The following is a 13626-nucleotide window of genomic DNA, read 5'->3' on the forward strand; positions in this document are numbered from 1 at the left end:
TTTTGATAACAGTATGGATATAGTAATGTAGTTGAATGTTTATATGTAAATACATTACTGAAAATGAACATACTTCATCTCTGCTTTTCTCATACCCATTTCCTACAACTGGCACAACAGGTCACCTGAAATGTCACAGTGTTTTCTTTGCACTTTGTACAAACTGTCAAAGACAATTGATGATAACAGTCACTCAGGGCTTTATTAACAACCAGCAGGACTGTAAAACACTTTCACAATTACATTCACTAACAGTTCTTATTTGACAGTTCCTATTTGTTTGTCACTACCAATTATTTACCTTATTAGCACCCTAGAAAAAGACTGCATGCAGCCTTTAAGAAGCCATGTAAAACTGGTTTCTGAAGGTCTAATTCCTTCATTTTGCAGAAGAGGTGTATTAAATGTAGGTCTAAGTGCCATCTACACTTAGGGGAGGCGAAAGGACCCTCAGTCAATGCCTTTCAGGTTAGGGCTATTCTTTATGCCCTCTAGAGATGATAGAATCATTTAAGTTGGAAAAGACCCTTATGATCATCAAGTCCGACTGTTAATCTAACACTGCCAAGATCTCTGTATTTCTTGTTCTGCCGTCAGACGAAACAGAAAATATCTCCGTCTTGAGGCTGGAGACTACCAGATAGAAACTGTCAACCTGGCATTACACGCAGCCTGGGATATTTGCTGGGTATAGTCTCCTACATTTGTTTGTTTCACCCTTACACCTGTTCAATTGGTAACACACACACTGTTTTTTGACGTTCTGTATTACGATTACATTAAGTCTGTAATCACAGCTGACCATGAAAAGCAACACCAGACTTCAGGGGTGTTTGGAGTCTGGCTTGTCCAAAGATACGAGTCACATCCAGTTGTATGGATTTAAAAATTAATACTGCCATTTCCTAAAAAGATATGGTCTGGGTGTGTTGTTTCAAAGACAAGGTTGTACTCAAATATCCATCTCAAACTATTTCTGGGGATATTTATCAACCAGTTTCACAGCTTCCTATATAGCTCATCCAGTTCCAATCCCCTGTCATGGGCAGGGACACTTTCCACTAGAGCAGGTTGCTCCAAACCCCTGTGTCCAACCTGGCCTTGAACACTGCCAGGGATGGGGCAGCCACAGCTTCTCTGGGCACCCTGTGCCAGCACCCTAATAGGGAAGAATTTCTGCCTAAGAACTCATCTCAATCTCCCCTCTGGCAGGTTAAAGCCATTCCGCCTTGTCCTATCACTACTTGCTCTTATATATACTAGATGTACTCTTATTAGTACTACAAATACCATCTTCCTAAACAGAGAGTTCTATTAGAATAATCTGGCACTGATAAAATGTCTCCCTCTCACAAATACTTGTCATATTACAGTGTAATGTAATGCTTCCAAAACATGGCCCAGGGAACATCCTCTCTTTCTTCTTCATCAATGTTCATGATAAATATCTTCAAAGAACAGGGTTTTTCTATGATGGTTGGCAGTGAAGTAGCTAACAAAACTGACAATAATGCACAATATATTTCTTTTTTAATTAAATTAACTCTAGATATTGACAGTTATTTTTCCATTTTCCACTCATGAAAGAAATTAAAAAGTTCTAAGAGTAGTTTTTGGGATATAAGACTTGTTGCAACCCAACCCACAATCTTCTGCCTGCCAGCTGCAGAACCAAAGTAGAATCCAATAAGATCTAAATAAATCCATTATTTTGACAAAGAGAGAACCAAAAATTGGGAGATGACAGTCAAAGCCAGTTCACAACTGATAAGCTCTCAGCCACAGTGACAAATTTTCTACTTATATGAAAAGTGGAAAAACATTCTGTTTTAAAGCTGCAGTTTTTTCCTGAAGGTATTTCTAACCTGACCAACCTGTCTCTCCGCAACGGGAATGTAAAATACACTTTATTTTATTGTTCTTGACAGTAATTATGCCAATTGAGTTTCTACTTGTCTAATCTTTCTGCTAAGAAATATAGGCTACGAAATCTCTACTGAAATAAATGTGTGACTCAGTACACAATTGCTCAATAAAAATGAATGGTGATTCATGCAGTATAAATACACTGAAAATTCAGTACACAGCAAATGATTCACACACTTCAAGTCCAAACATATTAACTTTACAGTTGAAGACAAAGTGGGCAGAAGTATTTCTTTAGGACAACCCACACTTCTGCCTGTGGTGATATGTAGCAAGATTAAAAACAATAACAGAAACAACAAGAAGATTGCCTATTTGAAGCTAAAGGAACAAGAATAAGAAGGCTGGTACATTTAAAATTATACTAACAAGATTTTTTTTCTAGTGTTTTTTTGGTGTATTTTGATTGATTTTCACAACTGTGAAAACAGAATTGAACTCTATATAGTTTAGTCAGATTTTCTAAGCCAACTGAAGTGTAGGAGAATTCTGATGACTAAGTCAAGGTCAAATGTGAAAGGAGAAACCACTAACATTCACCACTCCGATATACATGGAAGAAAAATGATGGCACATTATGTCTAAATACTCCCTCTGTCATGCAGTCACCTGTTTTTGGTTAAATGATGTACAAATTAAGACTTTGGGATTTTGATAGATTACTTCTTTTAACAGATTAAATTAGGGGGGGAAAATTAATCAGATTTCAGATACTGTTTAATAATATTTTTAACAGTGTAGAATTCAGATTCTGTGAAAGCTCAAAAACCTGCACCCATCCACGCTCCATCCAAGAGGTCACCCTCCAGCCTCTTTGCCTACCTGCCTCATTTCCTTGTAGTTGTGATGCTTAAAGTCCAGGTTATCTGTGGTTGTCATTTCATTTCTTCTGTGGTAATAATTATTTGGGTCTGAGAAATGAAATAGATTTTTATGTATTTATTATGTCAAATTTAAAGATGCTTAGCCATAATAATGCATGCAAGGAATGTGGAAATCTGAATTCCACATGCCTATTCGTATTTAAAACACATTTCAAAGGCAAAACTCAAAAGCCCAACAAATTTGAAATATTTCTAATTACTGCACAAATTATCTCATGTAGATTCAAACAGAGGGAAGGAGGCAGCAGGAATCAGCTTGCTAGAGAGCTAGTCTGGACAAATACCTAAACTTCAACAGAAAAGCAGAAGGGCATCCTTCAGCTACAAAGGAGAGCAAGACACTGGAAAACAATAAGTCAGACACAAGATAGGACTAGGGGGGAAAAAAAAATCACATCAGAAGAAAAACCCTTAAATGTTTTTTGTCTACTTGATTAATTTGCTATTACAAGGAGTTATCTTCTAGCTTTCTTGAGGAGTATTTTCAGAGTCTATGCACTGCTTCCAAAATACAGAAAGGCTCTACTGTGCATATTAAACATTCTTGATTATTTTCCTAAACATTTCTCTGCAGATGTTGGATCTCTTTGTTACTTTAAAATTAGCATATTCATTAATATATGGATATAATTTGCGTGCTTGAAGTATCAAAGGATAATATGTGGATAGAATAAAAACATTTGTTTTCTTGACTTTCCAAGCCTTTCACTTGGAAAATAAAATAAAACAGGCCAAACCTGCTCAGGGTTCATTTTTATATATGTGCTCCTAGTCTAATCTATTATGATTTGATTTTAAACAAGTCTGTTTGGAAAACATCGGACATATTCCTTAATTTGCTCTATCTGGGATGTCTGGAATTTTGAGTAATCGTTTGTCAAACCAGTGGTTGTCAGGCTGTTAGGAAAAAATTTTTTTCTGAAGAAAATCATCTTTGTTTAAAATTGTTGGAAAAAAGCCAAATATGAAAGCCTAAATATCATTCTGTCTTATTGCAACACAACCGAAAGATATTGTCTCTAGAGAAGAAAAATGTTTTTGGTTTTCCTGGGGGCTTTGTTTGTTTGTTTTTTTCAACCGTATCACCTATCAGCTGTGCTTTTTTGGGGGGAAAATAAGCATAATGATTAGTAGGAGGAATACATAGATATTGTCCTGTAATATCACAATGAAATTATGGAAAACTCATAACAAAAGTACCTTTTAATGTTTTTAAGCTTCATATTTCTGACACTAAACCTCTAAATTCTCAAATTTTTTCTTCCCAAATAATTATAAAAGTATTTGGTTTTAGGTTTTTTTCTTATGTGGAAGGAAAGCAAAATTTGAACTGTTTAACTTATTTATGAAATGAAACATGCAAGTTCCATCAAGCTTCACTGTAACATCACTCATGTTCTCGACCACTTATTTACTCTTCATTCACATGCTTGTCTCCAGTTCCATCCTACAACAGAAATACTGGAAGGTCAAATTTTGCTCTAAAATATGACTGAAAAATGTCAAAAAAACCATTTTGTCTCAACAAAATCTGGTTGTTCAATGCAGACTCTCCTTTCCAGTGAGAACTTACTCTATAACAAGACCACCTGGAAATGGATTTGAATTAGAGCCTAATCAGGTGAGGAAATAAGATTTCTTTGCTTATTAAAAGAAAAAAGAACGTTTTGAAGAATCAAGGGTTAAGTTTCACATAATTCAACTTCATTTTCAGGTGCTCTTTCCAGACTAACTGCAGGCTAAATTGCAAGCACACTGACAGCCACGATGTTGCACTAACCCTGCAGATGACTCTGGAATGCCAAATGCTTAAAGGTCAACTCATATTAATTCACAGAGATTATTCATTAATATATTGGTAATTAAGAAATGTAAATCACAAAAACCCTCCACTTCTAGAGACAATATGTTTAATGCCGCAGAGAATATCTTCACCACTGTAAAAACATCTCTCTTGTAAAAATGTGAAAATAAACATCATGAAACTGCCAGGATGTTGAAGGCTTTTCTCTATTGCCATGAGCCAAAATATACAGCAACCGATATTTTTTCCTAATACTTTAATCTCATTCCTTTCAAAGTCTGGCACTTTTTCCATACGTCAAACGTTAATATCATGGGAATGACTGTGAATGTTATAGAGTTGGTGGAAAAGAAAAAGAAAAAAAATTATACAGTGAGAATGATTGTAACTTTGGTCCTTCCTCAAAAACAGTGTACAATTTGACAGCTCCCTGGAGAATTAACACTCCTATTTTGCCAGGCTCTACTGTCAGTCTGTTTGGATCACTGTATTCCTGCTGCAGCAGAAAAATTAAAAGCTAAAATGTAGAGTCTTGTGCACAGATTGTTAGGTCCACTTTGGCAAAAATTATTTTCTTTAGTAAAACAGAGAATAAGAGATTAAGAAACTCAAACCACAGAAGAATTAGAAGTGAAATACATTCATTTATTCGCAGCACTAACTCAAACAGTCTCTCTTTCTTCCCGGGAGAAGAGATCCTGCAAACTGTGGCACTCCCATTTATACAGATGAATATATTAGTTTTGTTCTATCACCAATTTGTCTTTACATTACCACTAGGGATAATTAAGTTTGCAGGTAAAGGTACCTTGTTACCTTCATACTTCTATTCTTTGTAAATATGGGGAATTGCCTAGCTCTAAAATGCCCAATCACTTCCAGCATGAGAGCTCTGGGGACTGCCCACAGAAGTACCAGAGAGGAATGACTGCTCATCAGTTTGACATATAGAAGGGATTTTCTGTTATATTACAGCTCTACACAGCACCTCAGGAGGTGGAGCCCTGATGCTTCCAGTGGGTTTCCAGTTAATTATTCAAACAACAACAATGGGTGTTGGTTGTTTTCTTACCTCCTTTAGTTTTCAGTATTCTCTAAACTGTACTGGAAAGTTATGACATGAGCTTTACAATGACTTGAAGATGAAATCAACACAAAAAAATATTGTCAAAATTCTCTCATTTACTAGGTAAAACTTGCATCCATTCCCCACGATTTGTTCATATGCTTTGTTCTTACAGAAGTCCTACAGTAAGTTGAATGGTGTCATACCGATGGAGCTTGCAAGCTCAGAGGTGGCACTCATATGGTTCTCCAAGTGGACAAGAAAATGAAGTCAATCCAAGTGACTTATATAAGCTTTTAATAAAAAGAATATACTAGTCTAAATCCTTCAGATTGCCCTAAAAATCTCACCGTGTCATTTTGCGAATGACTGATTTTTTCATTTGCATTTAATACAAGTAAATTTGACTTGTCATCACAAAATTGAACATGTCACAGACAGCACACATGAAAAAATCCTGAAAAAATCTGCTGTCAGACATCTCAGATGATTGTAAGGTTTTTTCTACATGATCTATTTCATGGCAGTCATGAGCATTAACATCACACATTAAATCAGCAGTGAAATGATGTTCTTCAACCATACATGGAATATTTCTATATATGTTCATGTATAGTCAAATACCAAACAACTAATTCCAGTTACGCACAAAGAATGATGATAATGGGTAAGAGGAAACCCAAACTCTTAGCCTGCAGTAGTTGCTTCTTCAATTTTTCTGCCAACATTTGATCTAATGATTTCCTAAAGTTTGATTCTTATAATAGCTATAATTCATTTTGCAATTAGGTGATCTGTGAAAGATCCTTCCAACCCAAACCATTCTGATTCTTCAGAATGGTACACACCTCATTTTACAAATAATATGTGAAAGAAAACCTTTTAATGAAGCCCACTTCATTGCTGGGGAATGTTACACATCTGTCTTAATAAGTATAGAGAAACATAGTACATTGGCCTTTCCCAGAAGAATTATTGAATATGGTCTCATTTTTACCTGGTCTTTTCCCAGGCAAACTCCCCCAACAATACTAAATTGCCAAAGATTAAGTTCTAGTTTGGCAATGATGAAAGCAGAACACAAGTTCAGACTGTCACTCTAAGCACAAATTTACCCTTACAAGTAGTTGGATGAATTTATGCAAAATCACTTATAATGAAAGATACTTGCAGAAAGTAGCAGTTTTATACAAGGTGAGCACAGTTCTAGACTTAACCAGGTAGCCTGGCAGTAAGAGACAGCAAGAAAAATACAACCAAATGGTGCATCCACTGCGAAACACTGTACTCCATTACAGAGTTCATTTTTTATCATGGGTTGAAAGTGATGGCATAATCATGATACCAATGATAGCTTTCTATATAAGAATTATTAAAAATTAAATCTAATAAAAAATTTATTCCATTAAAATAATTGCCCATTGCCTTGAATACTCTACAGTATAAATAAATTCATGAAGATCTCAGCTAATTTTCTCTCTCCTATCTCTGGGTACTTTTGATCATATGCAGTTTCTTTTTGATATTCCTTAGGTTTGAGAAAGAAGAGGCACGAAAAGTACATCCATCCCTCTGAGGCAACTGCAAAAGATTGTGCATATCGATCTACGTCTATGTAAACACCACATTTTGGGAAACTGGAGAGGAAATTAAATGCTGGTGCTTTTGTCTTCTTTTTCACCAGTGAGGAATGGCAGCTCTGATCCTCTGCTATAGGTAGTGTTTTCTGGCATCTTTCCTCCACAGCTAAATGTTTTTCCCTTGGTGAAACAGCAAATCACTTCTTTCACCTGAAAGACGGCACTGACACAGTTGGATAACACAGCTTTTTTTGTAGACCTCCTGTAACAGTCTAGAAAAAGGTTGTTAGTCAAGACTAGCCTACAATAGCCTAAAAATTTATGTTGTAAGTAACATATAAGCATTTTGTTGATTAAAATTATAATCATCTTATATAATACAGATTAGATAACCAGTAAATTCTCTGCTCCAGTTATCTAAATAGTATTTTCTCATGATTTGTCCAACTCTTAGTACACCTCGTATAGGCAGCAGGTTTTATTCACAGACCACAGGAATGGGTCTTAGCTGTTTTAACCATTTCCGTCACATTATGTCAAAGCTAACAAGCTTTCCTAGAATATTAATACCTTTGAGGTTTCTTCTTTATTTGGTATTCCTTTCTTATACTCCCTTGTGAGCCTGTGTGATGGAAAGCTGATCTAGAGTACAGTCTGAATGCAAGTTACTTCATTTATTCGGGGATTAATAAAGATATAAACATTACAAGTTTAAAACACAAAAAGTTCAGTCGTGAAAAATTACTTACTTTCCTTCCACCCCTTTTTTCTTGGGGTATTTCCTTATGCACCATATCTGCTTGTGCATTGTCATTGCCTCAGGACACGGTGCGTGGGAGGCTCTAATAGGCATCCAAACTGCTGCTCCTGACAACTTGATTTCTTGTATGTTCACACTCAGAGTGCAAATGTAATCAAATCCACAGCAGGTATTCAAGGCAAATGAGCATCACATAACTTCTTTCATAGGTCTTTGGAATGGACAGAGGTGTTTGAATTGGCAGAGCTCCACCTCCTGATTTCGATGAATTTAGGAGACTTGCTCAGTTTTATAGAGGAAAACCTCTTTCAGAAAAGAACCCTTCTTTTCTAGCCACGCTGGCAATACAATCTATTAGAGCAGCACTATCACACCAGTCAGTTATCTAACTTGGAACAAATAAGATGACATCAATAAAGGGTGAGGAATCCAGTTACAGAGAACTACAAAACATATGTCCTACAAGAAGAAAACATGCACGGAAAGGCCTCTGCAACCTGAGGAACAGCTTTGCTCCGAGAGCCTTATGTGCGATGGATAAAATGAGCTAGAAGAAAAGTCAGTTCTTTCTGAGCTAAAACAATGGGTCAGCAGCTTATCAAAACCTGTTACTTCTTTCAGTCCAATCACATTTTGAGTAAACACACCCCATTCCCCACGCATTTCTCAATGAATGACTCTGGTATTTTCTTTCAGGGTTAAACAGAATCAACCACTACAGGGAATTAACTCAATAAATGAATACCAAGAAAAACCACTGATGCTGTTTCCATGTTAATCCAAGACCTGCAATAAGCTGGAATAGCACTCATTGCAATGGTGCTGGCAGTGTAGTTATGTTCTTACCTCGGTAGCAGCTTCACCCACTGATACAGCCCTGTGAAGCTGAAGGGTGACAAATGCTAACACTGCAAAGCAGAATTTGGCCATCTATGGGTGTATGCCCAAATAAGAATCTGTGTAAATAACTGCTGCATTAATAAAAGTCACCTTTCCAAATATCAGTATTTTTTCTCTTTCCTCTTTAAGTACCTGTGTTCTTACTTCAGCCTCATACCCTGTGTCATAGGGTGGATCCTCTGCAAACCAGCACAAGAATTTGGGATAGATCACTACTCTCTGAGCCCACTGGTCTTTTCAAGAGAGAAGGGGAAATACTGGCTCTGGATCTGCCCCTTCAAGGTGAAAGCTACAATGGAAAACAAGAAAGCCACAAAGTTGAAGTTTTCTAAGTCCATGGTTGGTAGAAATCAGAATCCTATTGAAAACATGAATATTCACATACACAGGACACCCTCGTCACTGCCATTCAACCCCAGGATGTATTTGGTACATACAGAAAACCAGTTGTCTAAGTGCTGCTAACTTTCACTGCTTCATAGTAATACACCTACAGACTAAGTTTCATGACAATACTTGCCTCATAGTTCTCCTTGTCAGAGAATTATCCCTTCTGTGCCCCAGATTGGTTTTGTTTCATGAGTATCTAAACATCTAAAGGACAAAAATCAGGCTACCTCTGCTTGGCATGTGAAGACCCTCCACTGAAAGTGGAATTGGAGGCAGGAAGTCTCTGCACAGCAGCAGGAATAGACAAAGCAGTAACAATAGGCTCTGGAAAGGCAGTTCTCTTTCTAGCTCTAGTATTTCTGAAAATCCTATTCACAGCCCACTGCAAAAAAGAACCCAAACAAACAGAGAGCTATCCCCAAAGTGCAGAAATTTAATATCAAAGACAGAAAAAAACCAAAGCAGATGAGAGATGTGGAATGAGTAGTGGGCAACTTAGAAGAGATTTGAGCAAGCACTAAACAACAGGTCACATTTTTTCCAGTCTTTACAGAGGATAGGAATATTTACCTTCACATGTGATTTACCAGGGATCATTCTGGATTTGATAACACTTGAAATTTGCTAGAAATTCTTTACATCCCCAATTCCCCTCCTTCCCCCTAATAAGATAAACACTAGTTCAGTTACAATATTTGCCTTGAAATTTAGGTAAGTCGTATGGCCTGTACAATGAAATAATAATAATAATAATCTTACTCCATAATATAATGTTTTATTCTTGCCTGAGAAGCTCGAGACATCTGCAAGTGACTGTCCTGATACATAATCCTATTGCATCCCCAGTACACGCACACTCAGTAAGATTAATTGCACTGCACATCAGCCCAAACAACACACAAAATCTTGTTAGATCATCCATGCCACATTGTTTTATTAATAAAGCCGCTTATAGATACTATGTGATTGCATTTAAAGATTTATCATGATCCTGTCCATGCATCTGGACAGATATTTTTGTTTCTTTTAACATACCTGTACTTACATGTATTGTAACAAAAGAAAAGATATCCAAAGGAAATAAAATTTCTGAGTCTTGTTACAGGCAGCCACATCAACATCAGTTGAGAAAGACTCTTACCTGGCAAAGGACACCCTAAGATTTCCAGTCTCATACAGATGCTACCTTCTTGGAACCAGGACCGTGGGTTTATACGGATATAGCGTGCAACCAGTGGCACCGGCAACATATTGAGAACTGGGATCTCTTTTTCACTGTTTCCTTCAAATATCTATTCAGACCAAACATATGAAAATGACAAGATCAGCTCTTCAAAAATTCTTTTAGCACTTTGGGTAATAGAAACAAATAAAGTCACCTGGTATAGCCCCATGATCATGGTAGGTCAGGCCAGAACTGCTCTCCAAAGAGCACAATCCCCCTCCATGGCCCTTAGAGAGGGGGATTCCACACCCTCTCTCTGGCAATAGGCACCTCATGGGTGTGAGATATGCTCAGGGATCATCAAACTGGATGCAAACCCTTGCATGGGCCATGCAACAAGAAAGGTATCACATCATAGGCCAGACCACTGCCAGGGTGGCATTCACATCCGTAGGCAGACACATGCAGGTTTGCCATACAGGGTATTCCAGGTTCCTCTATGTGATTTGCTCTTAAAACTAGGGGGATGACTGAGATATGTTGCCTTGTAGTCCTACACTGACTAATCTGGCAAATCAAAACTCCATGTGGACAGCCCCACTTTCCCACCTCTGCTCTTCATAAAACTTCTGTTTTGTGATACTCACCACATCTCCAGATTCATTTCTGACAGCAGTCCATGCATGACTGTCATTGCTCACCAATACTCTGTAAGAGGTCACCCAGTTACTCCTTGAAAAAGACAAAGAGTAACTAAGTTATTTTTTTCATAACTTAGAATGACTGCAAGTTGTGTTTAATGTAATAAAGCTTGTAAGACTGCTAGCAATGTAAATCCCATGTGGTAAAGTCATGTCAACACTCAGCTCTAAAAGTGACATGCAAATCTTGATTCAACAGCTCATTAAAGCAGCCTAGCACATAGAAGCAAATAAACAGCAAGATAATATTCTGGGATTCCAGGATGTGAGGGATTACTGTTCTCCTTTCTTTTTATATGCAGAATTTGGGATAAATGGCTTATCGAGAACAGATGCACCCAGTATTCAGAAATCTTACCTTTTCAGCTACAGAACATTTATTATTTCTGCTGGTATTATTGGAGAGAATGGAAAAATGTAATAAATCCTCTAGGAAGAAAAGCCTGTGAATTTCAACCAGAAAAATTTCCATTTCTTTCAATACAAGAATGACTGACGACTGCAGTCATTCCTGTATTTATTAGCAATAGGTAGGAACAGAGAGACAATTCTGTCTTTGCACAGCAGAGTCCAATTGATCACAGCACTAATGCACTGCTACAATACCTACATCAATCTTCAGTTGGCTGATCTTTCCAGTGGCCTGTTATCCGATTTACAGAAAAATACCCTTTAACTTAAAAAAGCAAGATCTTCATTTGTACTTAAATTGCGCCTTGTTTTTGTTTCTTCAGCTAAAGAAGAGCAGGAGGAGAAATAAAATGCTGCTTCCTATATTCTGAGTGGAGTTAAAGCTGTGTAGCTTTTATACTTTTAGGGTGGTCCCTGTGGTAAGGTGTATACACCTATAAGGAAGGTAATGCCCCGACTTTCGTCTCGTATTTGTTGGTCTGAAAAGACAATAGTAATATATTCTTTTTTCCCTAACACCTTCCTGGTTTCAACAGGCAGTTGGAGGAGAACTGTGGCTTGGAGGTGTGTTTGTACTGTAAAGTCAGTCCAGGATGATTAAACTCTATATTCATATACATAAACTGATTTTGCGTAACCAGCGGTCCTCTAGAGCAGTCATTCCTGAACCCAGGTTCTCAGCTAAGCTACAAAGTCAGATTGCTGGGAGTGAAACCAGGATAAGGGACTCTTAGGACTAGAAAGGGGAATAAGGGCAGTTTGGGCAGATGTGGGAGAAACATCAGAGATCAAGGAGTACCAGGAAGGACAGACACTTAAGCATAACTTCCCCTTGTAATGCACCCATACAAACACAACTTTCTTTGCTTTTTGATCTTTAAAAATCAACAAATAGCACCTGCAAACTACCTATGAACACACAACATTGATTCCACTGTGCTTATATTTAAAGGGAGAAATTAATCTTTACGCGTTCACTAAGAGATTCGGGCTTCTGGTGAAGACCAAGAAAAGAGCAGGGGTGGAACAAGAGCAAATTCATCAGTCACAAGATCAGCACAAGTTCATTCAGCTTCATCTTGTACAAAATAGTGACCTTCAGATGATGTCAAAGTCAATGCATGGCAGCAAAAAATTTGTAACTTTACTCAGAAGATGAAATAGAATGAAATCTAAAGCGGTGCCACTTACACAAAAGATTCAAACTGATGTCCAGGCTTATAATAACACCTAAACCCAAAGACTGGGTAACTGTTTAGTAGGATTTAGAAAAGCACTTCTGTATGTAGTATACTAATACCCCTCAAAGTCAAAGAGGAGATATCATGGGATTTTCAGAAAAATGACTGAACAAACCCAGCCCTGTTTCACACACTAAACCAACCCTTTGCAAATCTTTCACCAGCCTTCTTTAAGGAAGAGATTTTGCCATTCATGCTAAGTTTAAATGGAAAAATCTTGACTATTGCCAAGCAGACTGAACTTATTATCGTATGAAAAGATGAATACACCTATGACTTGTGATGGACACACTACTTCAGTGTTTGTTAAACAACTGTAACAAGTTAGCAGCACTCCGAAAATACTGCCTGCCTGTCTGGTACTAGAAGATCTCCTGGGGTAGGGGATTTACCAGGGATCTGTGCTGTGGCATGCTGGCATCTCAAGTCTGTAAAGTGATGTGCAACAAAATAGACAGTGAAATCAGTGTGTTATATAAGTTTCTACTAATTCTTGTGAAGAATTTAACCTTTTTCCTTCAACTTCTTTATGATTGTAAGTTGAAGGAAGGCAGATGTACTTCTAGCGAACAGGAAAATTAGGAATTTTGGAAATGGCCAGCATCAAAACCTCCAGGCAGAGGAAAAAAAAAAAATATTTTTCTGATTGGCAACAAACCAACCAAAAAAAAAAAAAAAAAAAAAAAAAGACACCCCCCCCAAAAAAAACCCCACAAAAAAATCAAACAACAAAAACCAAACCAACAACAAAACCAGAAAACCCCCCAAATTTAAAACAAAACATTCAAGTTCGAAAGC

General features: G+C 37.3%; 1 protein-coding gene across 1 annotated transcript in view; it reads right to left on the reverse strand.

The window, feature by feature from the left end:
• CPXM2 (carboxypeptidase X, M14 family member 2) overlaps positions 1-13626 on the reverse strand; it is a 77611-nt gene that overhangs the window by 18763 nt on the left and 45222 nt on the right. Inside the window, exons 4-6 of the mRNA XM_030486963.1 lie at positions 11123-11207; positions 10452-10602; positions 2749-2837 (exon numbers count right to left, since the gene is read on the reverse strand). Of these exons, the coding sequence (XP_030342823.1) occupies positions 2749-2837; positions 10452-10602; positions 11123-11207 (325 nt within the window). The remainder of the gene's footprint in view (positions 1-2748; positions 2838-10451; positions 10603-11122; positions 11208-13626) is intronic.

This window comes from Strigops habroptila, chromosome 5 (assembly GCF_004027225.2).
Source record: "Strigops habroptila isolate Jane chromosome 5, bStrHab1.2.pri, whole genome shotgun sequence".
NCBI classification, from domain to species: domain Eukaryota; kingdom Metazoa; phylum Chordata; class Aves; order Psittaciformes; family Psittacidae; genus Strigops; species Strigops habroptila.